General features: G+C 32.9%; 1 protein-coding gene across 1 annotated transcript in view; it reads right to left on the bottom strand.

Annotated features, from left to right (window-relative positions):
- LOC111700938 (protein phosphatase 1 regulatory subunit 12B-like) overlaps positions 1-16,906 on the bottom strand; it is a 52,228-nt gene extending 35,322 nt beyond the window's left edge. Inside the window, 13 exon segments of the mRNA XM_023472021.1 lie at positions 1,550-1,624; positions 2,667-2,733; positions 3,241-3,336; positions 4,135-4,177; positions 4,630-4,714; positions 5,612-5,692; positions 11,630-11,737; positions 12,245-12,393; positions 12,500-12,621; positions 13,527-13,614; positions 14,748-14,862; positions 15,845-15,975; positions 16,535-16,906. Of these exon segments, the coding sequence (XP_023327789.1) occupies positions 1,550-1,624; positions 2,667-2,733; positions 3,241-3,336; positions 4,135-4,177; positions 4,630-4,714; positions 5,612-5,692; positions 11,630-11,737; positions 12,245-12,393; positions 12,500-12,621; positions 13,527-13,614; positions 14,748-14,862; positions 15,845-15,975; positions 16,535-16,798 (1,424 nt within the window). The 5' untranslated portion in view covers positions 16,799-16,906.
- Between the last annotated feature and the right edge of the window lie 607 nt (positions 16,907-17,513).

Consider the following 17,513-nt stretch of genomic DNA (forward strand, 5'->3'; position numbering starts at 1 on the left):
CCCCCCTCCATCCTTCTCAAAAGTGCCAAGTTATGGGATTTGCCTGAAGTGTTTTCCAGCTATCATACTGGTGAAACTATGGGGCGGAGACGGTTTAGGGGGTAGGGGGGGCTTCTCCCCCTCAGGGGGCTTGTCCCCTTCAGAGGACTCAATTAAGGACGGAAGATGATTTTTGGCAGGTCGTGGTAATGAGTTAGTCTGGGGGAAAGGAACAAAAATGGAAACAAGTTTTTATATTGATTTTTCTTGTCTAATAATTAGTTTTCATGTTTTGAAAATCAAATACCCCGACGAGTGTACCAATTTCTTAGAAATGAACACTTAAAGTCTTGTGCATGGTTTTTAACATTATTTAATTTTTTGGGGCTTTGAAAAGGCTCCTCATAAGTTTTTTTTTACAATGCAAAATGTAAACAGAAAATAAAGATAGGCCTGATTGATTTGGTATTTAATGCCGTGCCAACATCTTCTGTAATGAGTCATAATTGTCCACACTTCAGTAATTTTTAATCAATTTGCTATCAGAAATTTTCGTTGGTAAATTTTCTTCTAAAAACATTTTGCTCCGAATTGAGTAATAGTTGAAGACGTCTTGATGCTCAAATTAAAAAATTTGAAATTACTACGAAGGGAAAAAAATCAGTTTAAAAAATCTAATTTTCGTGTAATTTTTTTCTGAATTTGTTTTAGAAAACTATTGTAGCATAAATTTCCAAAAAGTAGAAGTACGAATATGGAGTACCTTTAAAAACAGAAAGTTAGGAGAATCTTTTATCAAATGTTTAAAACTGCTTTTTTATAGAAAAGTGCTGATAGGAAACCTTTTCTCATTATGCTTTAATCTTCACTTTACCCTAGGTTACCGACTAGGTTATAAATAAATATCCAATTTACTATAAAGATGTCGTTATGAGCTAGAAACACAGTTGTTAGTAAAATCAAAAATACATTTCTAAATTAAATATTTGTACAATTGACAAAAAGCAAAATCAACCAAGAAAAAAGCTCGTATTAAAATTATCTGAACAATCAGAGATTTTAGTAGGGTTTTATAGAAATTCATATTGCTAAGTAATAATATTTGAATTTATTTTCAACTTTCACATTTTAATAACGTCCAAGAAAAAAGGACAATGAGCAACATGAATTTCCATTTACTGGTTATTCGGTTTTAAACCATCACCAAACCTAATCTAAATAAAGCGATTAAAGCACATTATCACACTGGCCTAATACCTTCTAATGAAATTTTCGGGGTCAGAATTGAAGGATTTTTGGGATCAACCGAAAGATTTTGGGATAAACAAAATTGATCACTGAGGCTGTGATTTTAATAATTTGGGGAAATTAGTCGGAAGGAATGCTCAGCTTTAATTGAGACTATAATAAAACTCGAGCGTTAGGATTTGGACATTTAATTTTTCTTAGAATTAAGTTTAGTCTAATTCAATTCTAGTTCTTACTGAAAACGATAGAGGTGAGACTAAAAGACTCAGACTAGAGACTAAACTTAAAAATGTGTGTCTCTGGACTAAAAAAATATTCCTACTTGTCATCGGAGCCAAAACTATGGGCTCGTCGCACAACACTCTCATCTACACCAGGAGATAGTTTTCCACTTGGACTGCAATACAAACTAATTATTTAAAGGGACTGTAAGCGTAATTTCATGTGATTCCATTGATTGATGACAATGCCCGATTCACAACGGTACCCTTAAAAGTTACACTTGGGAATTATCAAAAATAAACACTATCTTTGTATTTTTGATCAGATAAAGGTTGCAAGGGTACTATTGCGAATCGGACATTGCCATTTTGTAGGGAGGATTATTTGATAAAATGCTTACACTTCCTATTAAAGAGGTAAAAAATATGGCAAGTTTTCCACACTTTTTTTCAAAAGCTCATACCAAAAAATGTCGGTGAAGGGCGCCAGATTAAAGGGAGTGTTCGCTAAAAATGAAATGGGGTATATGCTGACGGCAAAAAATTATCGATGGTTTTCGCTACTAATCTTACCGCTATCTGTTGGGTCTATAAGGAGAAAATTGTTAAAAACGACTCATACCGAATTCAATTCTGGAAGTTGCAATATTAGTAAAAAAAACAAACAATTTAATTCCAAACAAATCATTCAGGTTTTACAACCTATAATCATTAATCATCGATAATATTTCGACTCATTCGTATATAGTTGATATTTCATGATATTTTTATCTTTTATGATCCGAGAGTTCCTTTGAAAGCATTTATTCCTGTTTCGAGAATTTTTGATAATGAGGACGACATTTTCATATTTTCCAGGAATGTTCAAAAATCCAGAGCCAGCCGTGAAAACAAGTTGTAAGCTAAAAAATATTTAAAAATATATATATATATGAAATAATATCTGAATGATTTGTTTTGAATTAAATTGATTTTTTTATAATCCGAGTCGTAAGCTGCAACTTTCTAAATTTGTTTGGACGCTACGTTCTTCGGTATAAGTCGCTTTTAACAAGTTTCTCCTAATAGACTCAACAGAAATAAGATTAGTAGCGATCACCATGGATAATTTTTCGCCGTAAGTCTATACTCCCTTTGTACGAAAGAAAAAAATCGCTAAATTTTTGTTGTTAAAAAATTAAAATTTTTAATTTTCAAAATATTAATCCCTGATGTTACCTGGCAGTGGGCCTAGCTCTGAGAGAGCCTGGTCTTCTCCAAGAAGCAGAATCATCCTTGTTGGATCCTGTAGTGTATAAATATTATTAGTTTTTTTTAAGGTTTCCCCTATATTTTCTTTAAAGGTCAAAATTTTGCATAATGTACGAAAAGCAAATGTTTTGACCCTGACAGAAGATATGTGCAAATAAAATCATAAAAAAGATAAAAAAAAAACGATAAAACGAACATATTTTAACAATCGTCTTCGGATCGGTTTACCATTTTTTTTTAAATGATGATATTCCAAAGTTAAATAAAAACGAACTTCAACAGAATTAAGTTTTAAAATCTTATGAAGGAACTGAGTTTTTGCCACAAACTCAAATATTCTCATCCCTATATCTTGGCAACCCAATGTCGTAGACCTTAGATATTTGAAACTAATTATTCTGTTAGATCAAATATCAAAGGTTTATACCAACTGGTTGCAGAGATATAGAAATTAGAAAATTTGAGGTTGTGGCAAAAACTCAATTCCTTTTATAAAAATATTCTCTAAAAACGAACCAAAACAAAGGATTAACAACAGTACCTGTATCTGGATGAGGTGGGATAAACCCAGGAACTGCATCCTTCCCACTCTCATCCGTTACAACCAGACCAGGACCATCAAAATATCGACTTTTAGCTAAAATAATTATCATTCATGGTGTTCTTAAAAGGAGATAGTGATTAAAAAAATTCTTTGAAAACGGACAATTGTTTCATGTAGGTAGAGCTATGGTAGAGCCTTCATAGAACAAGTTTTCTTTATTTCGAATCTTTTCTTTTTTGCCTTTAATTCCCATTATTAGCTTTGCTCAAAACAAATACCAAAAAATCACACAAAATACAAACACGATATTCTTGAATAAATTCTTTTTGAGAGCAAATACTTATGGCTTTTCCATTTTTAATTTTGCTGCTGTAAATTCACACTAATAATGGGAATAAAAGACAAAAAGGAAAATATTTACATGAAACCTGTTCTGAAAAGGCCCAACATGGCTCTTCATTGAATTTTTTTGAACCTATACCCACTTTAAGAACGCTGTGCAATATGCATTATTATTTCGTCATTTAATATTTTCTCTAATCTTATTTGAGTTTTAATATAATGCAGGAAATAAATTCTTGAAAGCTATTCATACATCGCTGCTTACATAATCTTGAAGAAGCTCAAGTTTTGGTTCAGAATTTCAGACGAAAAAAGAAGAAATTTTGATATTTTCGTCAAACTGGATTCTTAAAATGAGATTTTGACCGAAGCATTATTAGCCAAATATTATTTGAAAATGTTTGCATTTTTTATTTTGGGTGAAGTACACTCAGATGAAGACCCTTCTATGCTTTTTCATGATCATTAATCAATTATTCTCTCTAGGGTCTCGTCAACAAATAAGAATTCATACACTCTTGGCACATGTTTAAACAACACAAAATTTACCTGAATCGGTAATCTTAAAATCATCTTTTCTGTCAGATGAAATCTAGAAAAATTAAATTAAATTAAAAAGGAACAAACTCTAATTTATTCATTTTGTTTGTTTTTAATCTTCCTGACCCAGTCCGAAATATATTTTCAATAAATGTGGAACACTAACTTCTACTTTTTTACTCTACAGAGGTTTGGTCCATCACCATCACCGACTTTTAATTTTATTCATTCCTTTCAACCTTCAACTAGAATTAGTTTCCCTGACTGTATGGTAAACCCTACCTTCAACTAATTAATTTTTGGTTTCTTTGACTGATCAGTAAACCCTACCTTATCCTCTACAATAGTTTCCTTGACTGTAGAGTAAACCCTACCTTATCCTCTGCAAGTTTCCTTGGCTGTATAGTTAACCCTACCTTCTTCTCTGCAATAGTTTCCCTGACTGTATAGTAAACCCTACTTTCTCCTCTGCACTAGTTTCCTTGCCAGTAAAGTTAACCCTACCTTCTCCTCCGCAATAGTCTCCTTGACTGTTGCCTCCTTGCTTCTCAACAGTTTGTCATCGTATGAAAGCCTTGTGATTGAAGATCTAAAATATAGAGGTTAAAATAGAAAATATTTAGAAATTAGCAAAGGGAATGTTTCTCAATTTTGAGAGGAGGTCTGATCGAAGACGAATTTTTTTTTATCAAAATCATCTGCGAAAATTTATTTTACGAAACTGCATAAAAAAAGTTCAGATCAGACTTTCAGGACTTTCAGGCCCTGTACTCCCCTGACTGACTATGAATATTAGATCTGATAAGATTTTAGTTATTGTTTTGGTACTTCATATGTTTGATCATGAGTCGACCTTGAACTTTTTTCAAAACTTATGAACAATCCCTTCGCAATCATTTATCATTTAGTTTTAAAAAAAGGGTTAAAAAAATTAGTAACAAAAATTAAAACAAAATCAGTGACATGCATTATTTCTATAAGGAAACTATAAGGAAAAGGAATCTGAAAGAGGTCCCGTTATGAACCCCCCAGACCGCCGGCAGGGATGGGAAGCACCGTCCCACTCCTACTCTAACTGGACCTTTTTACCTACAACAATTAGCCCATTGTCAGAAGATACAAAGGAGATACATTCCAGCCAGTGGCTCATCAATTAGCTCCATTGGATGATTGGTATCTAACAACCCTTTAGGAGAAGTAAAGAGGTTACCCGAATTTAAGCTGTTCCTGCCAAGTCCATCCACCGCTCCAGCAGCAAATTTATCTTTTCGGTCCTTTTCAACAGCACTTCCTTTGAGACATTATCTCCCCCTAACATCCCAGTAAGGATTGCCGTGCTACTGCGTGGCCTCAACTGTACTGTACTGTACTGTACTACTGAATTGATGCACTATTAAACACTAAGAAAGTGTTCACTGTACGACTGTACAACTAAGAATAATTCACACACACAGAAACTGTAAACTTTACAACTGTACAACTATACCTATCCAATACATTCGTGTTGTTAGTTGTTCCTGAGTTGACTGTCACCTCACCATAGTCACCGTTGTTATTGTTGTTAATGCTGAAATATCGTTGTTAAAGAGAGTGTTCACTAAACTGGATCATACCATTAGATGACAAGTAAAATAATTGCCTTGAGCGGATTTTGGTCTGATATGACAAGGAAACAAATGGAGAAACTAAATTTAATTTGATTTTTATCACTTTAACTTAAAAAAGGGATCTTTGTGAAAAAATAAAGATAGATTTCAGATTGAGATTTTTTTTTGTTAAGTAAGGGACTTCAACATTTTTTTGCATGTGACGTCTCATTTTGCGTAAGTCATCAATCAAAGTAAAAAAGTTGGTTCCTTGTTTTAAATTCTTTCAAATGTAAATCCTTAAAAACCATTATTTTTAATTTTCATTGTCATATCATGACTCATCCTCCGGCATTGTGCATTGTGCATGCTAATTTAAGGGGGGTATGGGACAGCCCTTATTAACCTTGTCATTAACACTCCCTTTAAAGGAACTACTCTTGGTTTTAAAGGAGTCAAGGTGTCTTTTATACTTCAGAGAATTTTTAAATAAACGATGTTAGTTAAACTCATCTTTAATGCGTCATAGTGATTTTGACCAAACTAATAAATTTTAATAATTGCAAATCCAATGAGATAACTCCAAATCTAATAATTGCAAATCCATCGAGATAACTCCGAACTTAATAATTGCAAATCCAATGAGATACCTCCAAATTTTACTAATTGCAAATCCAATGAGATACCTCCAAATTTTACTAATTGCAAATCCAATGAGTAACTCCAAATTCAAATAAATGCAAATCCAGTGAGATAACTCCAAAATTTCAGTTCAATTTTTAAGATTAAACAGTTTGGCGCTCATGGTAAAGAAATTAGTCTTTTTTGCAAAAAAAAAATTAACGTAAAAAAAAATATGGACACCAAAACTCCTGTTTAAAACCAAAAAGTGTCCCTTTATGAAAACATATTGTTAAAAGTTAAAATATATGCAATCGTCTGCCCTGAAAATATTTATTTAGAAAATACGATTAATAAATCCACAACCAACAACCCTTGGAATAATACTGTAGCTAATACAAACCTACACTTTATAATACCTATATCTGAGCAACCTGACTGTGAAAGCTTTTATATTTCAAACTTACGAGTATTTGATTTAACAGAATTCATAATTTAAAATATCTAAAGGCTACACCATTAGGTTGCAAAGTTACGGGGATTAGAAAATTAGATTTTGTGGCAAAGACTCAATTCCTTTCCAAGAAATAGGTAAAAATCAAATTATCAAAATATCTATGTTTTTGACATCTTTTCAATCAATTCTTTTTAATAAAACAAAAACCAAAAACCATAATTTTACAGAGACACTTAACCCCACAAAGTAAACAAAGGACACAAATAAACTCTAAAAAAATCATTTAATAATAAATATCAGCTGAAAAGTTAACAAAATAGAAAAATAATTATTTTTTCTTTAACTTAAATAAAATCTATCAATCCAATACATTAGTGGTGGAAAAGGAAGAAAAAAGATGGAGGAATTAAGAAAAAATATTATGATAATAATAAAAACAAAAACATTCAAAGTTAATTACCATCCCTTAAAACTCAGATTGAGCTTTCTTTGAAAAGAACAGAGGTTACTTAAAAAATTAAGAGCTTATTATGAAGATAACTTTGATAAGATTTCAGAAATGAAGAAGTATCGAGAAGAATAAAGTTTTCTAAATTTTTAAGGAGAGAAGAGGAAAAAACATTAAAACAATCTTGAAATATCAAGAAGAGAAAAAGAGAGGAGGAAAGAAGATTAAAATAATCTAGAAATATCAAATAAGAGAAGAGGAAAGAAGATTAAAGTAATCTAGAAGTATCAAAGAAGAGAAGAAGAAAGAAGATTAAAGTAATCTAGAAGAATCAAAGAAGAGAAGGAGAAAGAAGATTAAAATAATCTAGAAGAATCAAAGAAGAGAAGGAGAAAGAAGATTAAAATAATCTAGAAGTATCAAAGAAGAGAAGAAGAAAGAAGATTAAAGTAATCTAAAAGTATCAAAAAAGAGAAGAGGACAAAAATAAAGTAATCTAGAAGTATCAAAGAAGAGAAGAGGAAAGAAGATTAAAGTAATCTAAAAGTATCAAAGAAGAGAAGAAGAAAGAAGATTAAAGTAATCTAGAAGTATCAAAGAATAGAAGAGGAAAGAAGATTAAAATAATCTAGAAGTATAAAAGAAGAGAAGAAGAAAGAAGATTAAAGTAATCTAGAAGTATCAAAGAAGAGAAGGAGAAAGAAGATTAAAATAATCTAGAATTATAAAAGAAGAGAAGAAAGAAGATTTAAGTAATCTAGAAGTATCAAAGAATAGAAGAGGAAAGAAGATTAAAATAATCTAGAAGTATAAAGAAGAGAAGAAGAAAGAAGATTAAAGTAATCTAGAAGTATCAAAGAATAGAAGAGGAAAGAAGATTAAAATAATCTAGAAGTATAAAGAAGAGAAGAAGAAAGAAGATTAAAGTAATCCAAAAGTATCAAAGAAGAGAAGAGGAAAGAAGATTGAAATAATCTAGAAGTATAAAAGAACAGAAGAAGAAAGAAGATTAAAGTAATCCAAAAGTATCAAAGAAGAGAAGAGGAAAGAAGATTGAAGTAATCTAAAAGTATCAAAGAAGAGAAGAGGAAAGAAGATAACATAAAGTATTTTAAAGAAAAAGGTTTTATGAAAATAATTAATTATATAATGGAAGGACATAAGATGAAAATAATCGAAAAGTTTTAAAGAAAATTAAAGCAAAGAAGATTAACGAAACTTCAAGTATGGAAGATGAAGATTAAAAGGAGCAAAAGAGATTAACGAAACTTCAAGTATGGAAGATGAAGATTAAAAGGAGCAAAGAAGATTAACAAAACTTCAAGTATGGAAGAAAAAGATTAAAAGGAGCAAAGAAGATTAACAAAACTTCAAGTATGGAAGATGAAGATTAAAAGGAGCAAAGAAGATTAACGAAAATTCAAGTATGAAAGATAAAGATTAAAAGGAGCAAAGAAGATTAACGAAACTTCAAGTATGGAAGATGAAGATCAAAAGGAGCAAAGAAGATTAACGAAACTTCAAGTATGGAAGATGAAGATTAAGAGGAGCAAAGAAGATTAACGAAAGAAATAAAAACTAAGTATTAAGGCAGTACAGCGCAACCCTCCTCCTCCACCCTCGAATCCTTAAATCCATAGCCTGCTCTTAATAACACCGTTGAACAAAATTAACACATATTTCTCGAAAAAAAATCTTTCCATTACAACTTGCTACTTATGATTTAAAATTATTTAAGCAGAGTTTAAGGGGACAGGGGGGGAGCGGGGGTGTTTATCCCCCCCCCCCACGAAGATAGGTATGTTCTAGGATTTGTTCGCTGAATTGGGTAAAAAGTATGAAAAAGGATGACAAAGCTTAAATGTTCAATTTTAAATTGTTTTCACCGAGATATTCAAAAATCATTCTTAATTCTTAAATTTTCTAAAAAATATACACCCCGGGGGTGGGATAACCCTGAGAGCTTATGAATGAATGTTAAACAGATTGGGGAATTAAGTCAGGAGTCGTGTTCCCCCACCAATTATCCATTTCCCCCAGAATTTCGCTCATTCCAGGAGTTCAAATATAAACACAAGCTCTCAACATATACACAGGACAAGGAAAGAACAACTATGTTGAGGATAAAATATAAAATAATAAATAATAAATCGGGAAAAAGAATAAAATTACAAACAAAAAAAGTAGAGACAGAAAAGATTGATAGATTTAAATATTTCATAAAAATTAAGCAAGCGTAAAAAATGAGATCTTCGGTTGTTAAAATACATTAATTATTAAACATGCAGCTGTGATTAAATAATTTAAAAATTTGTTAAGAATAAATGATCTCTCGTAGCTAAACATTAATATTCTATTTAAGTGTACATATCCCATTCTTCCAGAGTTAGTTTGTTAAAAATCAGAGAGTGTACAAAACAGAACAAGTTATCTAAAATCTTTAAAAACATTGTAGATCTGTCATTTCCAGTAAGCCCCAATTTAAGAATGTTTAGCTGATTCAAACTATACTCTTTGCATCTTGTGTCTAAGCAAACACGAGGAATATATTGCCGATTGTTTAACTGCAATTAAAAAGTTGAACAAGTTTCAGATAAAACAACAAGGTTAATTTAATCTTTTTTACTCACAAAAAGGTTTCAAGGGTACTGTTGTGAATCTGACAGACCACTTTTTAAATAAGGAGTCATTTAAAAATACGTTTAGTGTTTCTTTAAGAGTTAGAGTGTAATTATAGACGGCTTGATCCGAATCCAGGGAGTTCAAACTGATCCGGATCCAGGGAGTTTAAACGGATCCGGATCCAGGGAGTTTAAACGGATACGGATCCAGGAAGTTTAAACGGATATGGGTCCAGGAAGTTTAAACGGATATGGGTCCAGGGAGTTTAAACAAATATGGATCCAGGGAGTTTAATCGGATATGGGTCCAGGGAGTTTAACCGGATATGGGTCCAGGGAGTTTAAACAAATATGGATCCAGGGAGTTTAAACGGATACAGATCCAGGGAGTTTAAACGGATAAAATCTGACAGACCACTTCTTAAATAAGAAGTCATTTAAAAATACGTTTAGTGTTTCTTTAAGAGTTAGAGTGTAATTATAGACTGCTTGATCCGACAGGAATAGGGTTAAACGGATATGGGTCCAGGGAGTTTAAACAAATATGGATCCAGGTAGTTTAAACGGATACGGATCCAGGGAGTTTAAACGGACCCGGATCCAGGGAGTTTAAACGGATACAGATCCAGGGAGTTTAAACGGATCCAGATCCAGGGAGTTTAAACGGATATGGGTCCAGGGAGTTTAAACAAATATGGATCAAGGTAGTTTAAACGGATACGAATCCAGGGAGTTTAAACGGACCCGGATCCAGGGAGTTTAAACGGATACGGATCCTGGGAGTTTAAACGGATCCAGATCCAGGGAGTTTAAACGGATCCGGATCCAGGGAGTTTAAACGGATACGGATCCAGGGAGTTTAAACGGACCCGGATCCAGGGAGTTTAAACGGATCCAGATCCAGGGAGTTTAAACGGATCCGGATCCAGGGAGTTTAAACGGATCCGGATCCAGGGAGTTTAAACGGATCCGGATCCAGGAGTTTAAACGGATACGGAATCTGGAAAAATCAATGACATGAGTTCTGTAATTTTCTAAACTCAATGGATAAAAGTATTGTGAACTTTATCAAGGATTCACAAGAGAATCCTTTAAAGGGATTGTTCCTTTATTCGAAAATTAAACTGGAATACCAATAGTCTTAATACGGAGTGACTATTTATGATGTTTAATTTCTTTTGATAGAAGAAAGTAATAGATTTAGGTGCAATTTATTGCTGAATAGATCAATGGTTACTTATATTTCCGGCCATCAAAGCGACATAAAGTTTGCGTATTTTTTAAAAGGTGAACAATTCCCTAAAACCTACATCTCATGATTTTTCATAAAGTTGGTGAATCGCTTATGGTAATCTTAATATTAAAGAGACACGTCGAAAATTAATGTTGTCCTGCTAAAATCCAACTTCAGAAAAGTTTATTTTCAACAGAAAATATTAACCTCTGGTTAGAAACAGTAGCATTCTCTTCTTAAAAACATTTTTTTTTGGAAAAATAGATTGTGTTTTGGTTAAAAAGTTTATGAATGTAGTTTGTTGAATATATTTATCCCTGATTACGGTGGACTAGAGTCAATTTGAATTTGAACCGGACCGACCCTTGTACCGGCCTTAGTGAAGCGCGGCAAGTACCGGCCCGACCCTATCCTACACCGGCTCGGTTTCGACTTTAATGGCGTGGCCCGACTTTTTACAGTACCCGGCCTATCATAGGCCTATTAATCTACCCCATCTACCCCACTAGCTTAGTTTGGTGTGGGTTAGTGTTCTACCTTCTCTTAGGAGGAGGAGGTTGGCTGGTGGGAACTATCTTGATTACATCAATTAGAGGTTTATCCTTCTGCAGGGTAGCCTGCTTCTTCTTCAGATCCTCAAGCAGTCTAAACGATAAATCAATCAATCAATAAATCAACCAACCAATTAATCAACCAAATATCAATCAATCATAATTTAAGCATATATCAGTCAATCAATTAATCATAAATCAATCAATCAATGATATAAATATCAATCAATCAATTTATCAACCAATCTATTATCTACAAACCTATTACATAATGGTAAACCTATTACATAATCAGAAATCTATCAATCAATCAATAACAAATCCAAAAGTTGTAAATAAATGAATCAATCAATTATATGCCAATTAATCAAAATCTATCAATCGACCAATCTTATTCGTTGATCAATCAATCATAAATCATTTGACCAGCTAATGAATTAATCATGTAAAAATTACAAAATTTATTAATGAGGGTCAGTCATCAAAAATCAATGAATCTAAATTTTTATTTTTAGTAAAGCAACTAAGGAGAAAGTTATCATGACTCAGGATAGGACAGGATGACAGAACAGGTTGGGACAGGACAGGTCGGGTCACAAACCTGAGAACATCGGGATCAGCAACATCAAACGGAGTTTGTCCAACACAGTTTTTAATCTCCATATTAGCTGAGCTCTCCACCAACAGTTCACATGCTTCACGCTGGGCCCAGTGCGCGGCAGCGTGCAGAGGGGTCCAGCCATCGTTATCCTGGGAAAAAAAGTTCGTTTATTAATTTGTTCATATTTTTTTCCATTTTCCCCTTGAAAATAGTTGCAACTAGGGGGGGGAACTTGTGGTTGATTAATGCTCCTACCTGTATGTTAACTTGTGCTCCAGCCTGTAGCAGAAGACTTATGACCTTGATGTAACCCTTGGCTGCTGCAACATGAAGAGCAGTAGCTCCGGTCTTTATATGCGGGACATCACCGAATACACCTATAAAACAACCAGCTTGGTTAGGCGGGTCCAATTCAAAATTACAAATTTGCAAGTAGGAGACCAAGACATCTTAAAGAGGGTTGATCAGGCTGCAATCCTTTATTTAATTCAAGTTTTGTCGACCAGTCCCTTTATATATTCGAAGTACTACCGGATATGTTCCTTTAAGGTCAAATACTTTGAATATAGGCACAGCAATGTTTTGAGAATTTTGGATAAATATTCGTAGAATCGTTAGTTAAAAATTTGAAAATGTATTCTTTTTTAAATAAAAGCCGATTTCTTATTCATGCTATCATAGGTACTATAGGTCGTATCTATCTATCTACACTGCTCTGGAAAAGCGTAACCATAGTGTGACTATGGTTCTACCTATGGTAAAACGTCTAAGAAATTGGCCATAAGTTTATTACACAAGCAACTTTTTTAACAGTACTTATTAGAATGGTTCAAAATCAGGTTTAATAATTTTTTTGGCTGAGAGCGCAGAAATTTTTTTAAGGAATAAATTTTTTTTTTCGATGATATTTGAGGAGGACACGTTTGTTTAATTTGTCAGCTTTTTTGTTGTTGCGAATTTTAACCCCACATGTGCCAAGTGAACTTCAATAAGTTTAAATTTTTAAACTTTCTACAGTCTAATAATGGCAAAAAGAAAAGATCGAGAAGGCGCCCTAAATCAAATTTTTATCTTAAGATAGCAAAAATCTCTCGGAAAGATTTTAAAAAATTACACAAGGACAGATTTATTCTTAAGATATACATAAGATATACTGGCATCATCTTAATCCATCCAGAAGTTTAAAATGTTATTAATTTGTCTCAAATAATAATTACTGTGATAACGATGATATTTAATATGTAGGAATAATAGACTCGTAAATTAAAAACGAATACAATACCTGAGTTGACCCACTGTCTCGCGTCATTCAACATCTCTCTTTCTTCACGATGTCTCGCCTCTTCGCAATCAATTTTCTAAACAAGCAACTTGAAAATAAACTTGAGATTGTATATTTTTAGATCGATTAATAATAGCTTCATTATTCAGATTTATATCAATGCTTGGTTGTTACTGTAAGGGGTTAAAGAGAGATTTTTTATTTTTAAAACCTAAATTATAAGGGGGAAAAAATCATGAATCAAAAGAACATTATCTTCTTTTTCTAGCTTTAATACAGTTTTGTTTAAGAGTGTCGACGTATATTTTAAAAATATGTACTTTTGATGAGGCCTTTTTTTATCATTTTATTGCAGTATTTGTTTAGAAGAATCTGTGTATATAAAGTAGTTAATCTGTTCGTCTGTCATAATATGTTATTAAATAATAATAAATATTTTGCTTTAAATAAGTTGCAGGAAGTGAGTTGCTTCTCCCCCAAACCTAAGGAAAAGTGTCGATCCAAAAAATTAAAAATAAAAAAATTGAAAAATAACTTTTTTCTTATTAAAAAATACTGGATGAAAAAAATTAGCTGCAGGCATAATTCTTTCTAAAAAAGGGGTAAACAAATTATGTCCTATTATTAATAAGAATTATACTATATAGATAGATATAACCCTGTGTTCAGTGTTTATTCTGTTAAGTGTCTAGCTCAGTAATTTATGTTTACTTTTAAAGAGTATCCCGAATTATAAACAATAAACAAAAAAACAAACTTTGAACCGAAATGTTTAAGAACTAAATGTGTCCATGGGTTACTGTTGTTTATCCGATGCTTAAAATTTTTGAACAAATTCAAAATAATATATAATAAAGATTTTTCTTCTTTATTTGCCATGATGAAAAAGTCTGATCTGAGACTTGTTAATCTTAAAACCCTTGATTTCGGTATCTTATGTGGACACTTAGAGGATCAATGTTGATCCCTCAATAAGTGGCCATCATAGGATATCGAAGAGAAATCAAATTAGCCCATAGATTGACATAAAATTGGGATCAATGCTTTATTCCCGAAATTCACAAAAAAAAAGTTTTGAATTCTTAGCCAAAATTTAGAGAATTTGAGCCGTGGTTCAAACATGAGACGCGGTTCAAACATGGTTGGTTTCACTTGAAATTGTATTAAGTGTTTCCAGATTTGAGCCGGCGCTCGATTGGAACCGGTTTTTTGGGGATTGACCTCTGGTTTAATAATATTTCTAATAATTCTGTATCTGTTTTGTTTCCTGATATCTATGGCCAACTCGCCATCATTGTTGACTGCTGCTACATTCGCCTTGAAGTCCAACAAGTATCTAAATAAAATTTTTTTGAGTTGACAAAGATAAAAATATATTTTAACCAATTCAGGTTTTTTTTTTTGGAGGGGGAAGGGTGTTTTGAAGAGAAATTTTGCCTTTTTTATAATTTAGGTAAATTTTTAAGGAACCATTATACTTGGATTACTAAGAAATTGACTAAACTGACAATGAAACAAAGTCCATTAACCTGGCAATACTAAGTAATTCACTAAACTGGAAATACTAAAGAATCCAATGATATGGCAACACTAAGGAATACACTATAGAATCACTAACTTGACAATACTAAGGAATCCACTAGCCTAGCAGTACTAAAGAATCCACTAACCTGGCAATACTAAGGTATCCACTAACCTGGCAACACTAAGAAATCCACTAACCTGACAATACTAAGGAATCCAAATACCTGATAGTACTATGAAATCCTCTTACCTGTCAATACTAAAGAATCCACTGACCTGACAATACTAAGGAATCCACTAACCTATCAATACTAAGAAATCCACTATCCTGGCAATATTAAAAAATCCACTAACCCGGCAATTTTTAAAAATCCACTAACGTGGCATTGGAAATAATAAGAAATCCACTAACCTGGCAATACTAAGGAATCCACTAGCCTAGCAGTACTAAAGAATCCACTAACCTGGCAATACTAAGGTATCCACTAACCTGGCAATACTAAGAAATCCACTAACCTGACAATACTAAGGAATCCAAACCTGGCAGTACTATGGAATCCTCTAACTTGACAATACTATGAAATCCTCTTACCTGGCAATACTAAGGAATCCATTAACCTGGCAATACTAAGAAATCCACTATCCTGGCAATATTAAAAAAAAACCACAAACCTGGCATTGGAATAAATAAGAAATCCACTATCCTGGCAATATTAAAAAAAACACTAACCTGGCATTGGAATAAATAAGAAATCCACTAACCTGGCATTGGAATAAATAAGAAATCCACTAACCTGGCAATACTAAGGAATCCGCAAGAAGCAGTTGCATGAAGAGGAGTCCACCCCTCATTATCTCCTCGGTTAACATCAGCTTTATGCTCCACAAGGAACTCAACCATCTCAAGGTTATCATCAATACAGGCCTTAACACATCAAACATAAATGAGGGATCATCAACAAATTCATAATTATATCCCCAAAAAAACGCAATTTTGTGATAAAATCAAAAGGACAATTTGAAATAAAATTTAATAACAAATTATAACTCAAACATTAAAATTTGAAAGAATCCATAGAAAATTTTAATGTTCTTTTTTTTTAAGAATATACGAAAAATTTATCATTATTTATAGTTCCGTTGTTCAATGAGTCAAAACAAACTTATCTCAACATTGCGAAATTGAGATAAAGAGATTTATTTTTGTGTTGAGATTATACTGTAAGACACAAAAAAATAGGCATTTAATCACCGCTTACATCGTAATTCCATTTTCCAATTCAAATATTGATATGAAACTAGAGGGGAGGGAAGATAGAGTGAATGTGATCGTAAGAATGACGGTGAACAGTGGCTTCTTTAATTATGGATTTACGGCAAATTTAAACATGTTCTTGGCAAGCACAGTATTAGAAAGGTGGGGGGAGGGGCATGGGACCAACTCGTCCTTACATGGAACCATCTACTTAATTCCATCAACCCACCTGATGGAGTGCTGTCAGACCGTCTACGTTAGCAGTATCAATGTCAGCCCCACGAGCCAGCAATGCCTCCACCTCTCCTTTATCTCCGGCGGCGCACGCTGCCAAAAATACGCAACCATCACTGAATCCGATTCGGCGCGATTTTTTTAACTTAGGTTCACTTGGCTCTTTGTATGTTTCACTTTCTTGCCAACGTTTAAGTTGCTCTGAACGCTTCATGAGCGCAGAATTGGATCGGGTTTCAAGGGACATTTTGATTTTCATAAAATAATCACATTCTCGTTGTGAGACCCTCAAAGTATTCAACTTTAAGAATAATAGTAGCAAGTCCCTCCTCACTACAGCTGTTTTTTATACTTTCTAACTTTACACTGCCAAATAGGAAAGCCGAGCTGGTAAATACAACTAGAGCCACCTAGCGGAAAAAAATTCACCAAAAAATAATTAATTCAACACAGTTTTAAATGTGTAGAATCTACAATCTCGAGCTTATACAGGACGAGTCTGATAAAAAAAATTCTAAGCTTCCAGAGGTTTTTTATCATTATAGAGCAATATCGAGATTAGAGTTTATTAAACTTTGTTGCAATTAATTGCTTCGAATGAATTAGAATTCGTCATTAAATATAATTAAACAGGCAAAGTTCTTTTGTCAGAGAACAACTTAAGTCCATTGGAATGCCTTAAATCCATAAAAAGGTTGATTTATTTAAAAAAATGATCGAAATGCAAATGTATTGATATTACAAAATGTCGTCATTTTCCGTTTCTTTTTTTAGTTTCGCGGTTTTGTTATTGTACCAGCTGCTGTCAGCTGTTGACAGCTGGTCGTCTGCATAAATCGATTTATCAGCTGTGACAGCCATGCTCACACCAGTTCAACTTTCAGTACAGAAAAAGACAAGCACGGCGACGTGCGAAAAATGTTCATAAATAATAGTTTTATTAAAGAACTTTTTGTGTTTATTTATTTTTTTGA

The sequence above is a fragment of the Eurytemora carolleeae genome, unplaced genomic scaffold (assembly GCF_000591075.1).
Source record: "Eurytemora carolleeae unplaced genomic scaffold, Eaff_2.0 scaffold283, whole genome shotgun sequence".
In the NCBI taxonomy this organism is placed as follows: domain Eukaryota; kingdom Metazoa; phylum Arthropoda; class Copepoda; order Calanoida; family Temoridae; genus Eurytemora; species Eurytemora carolleeae.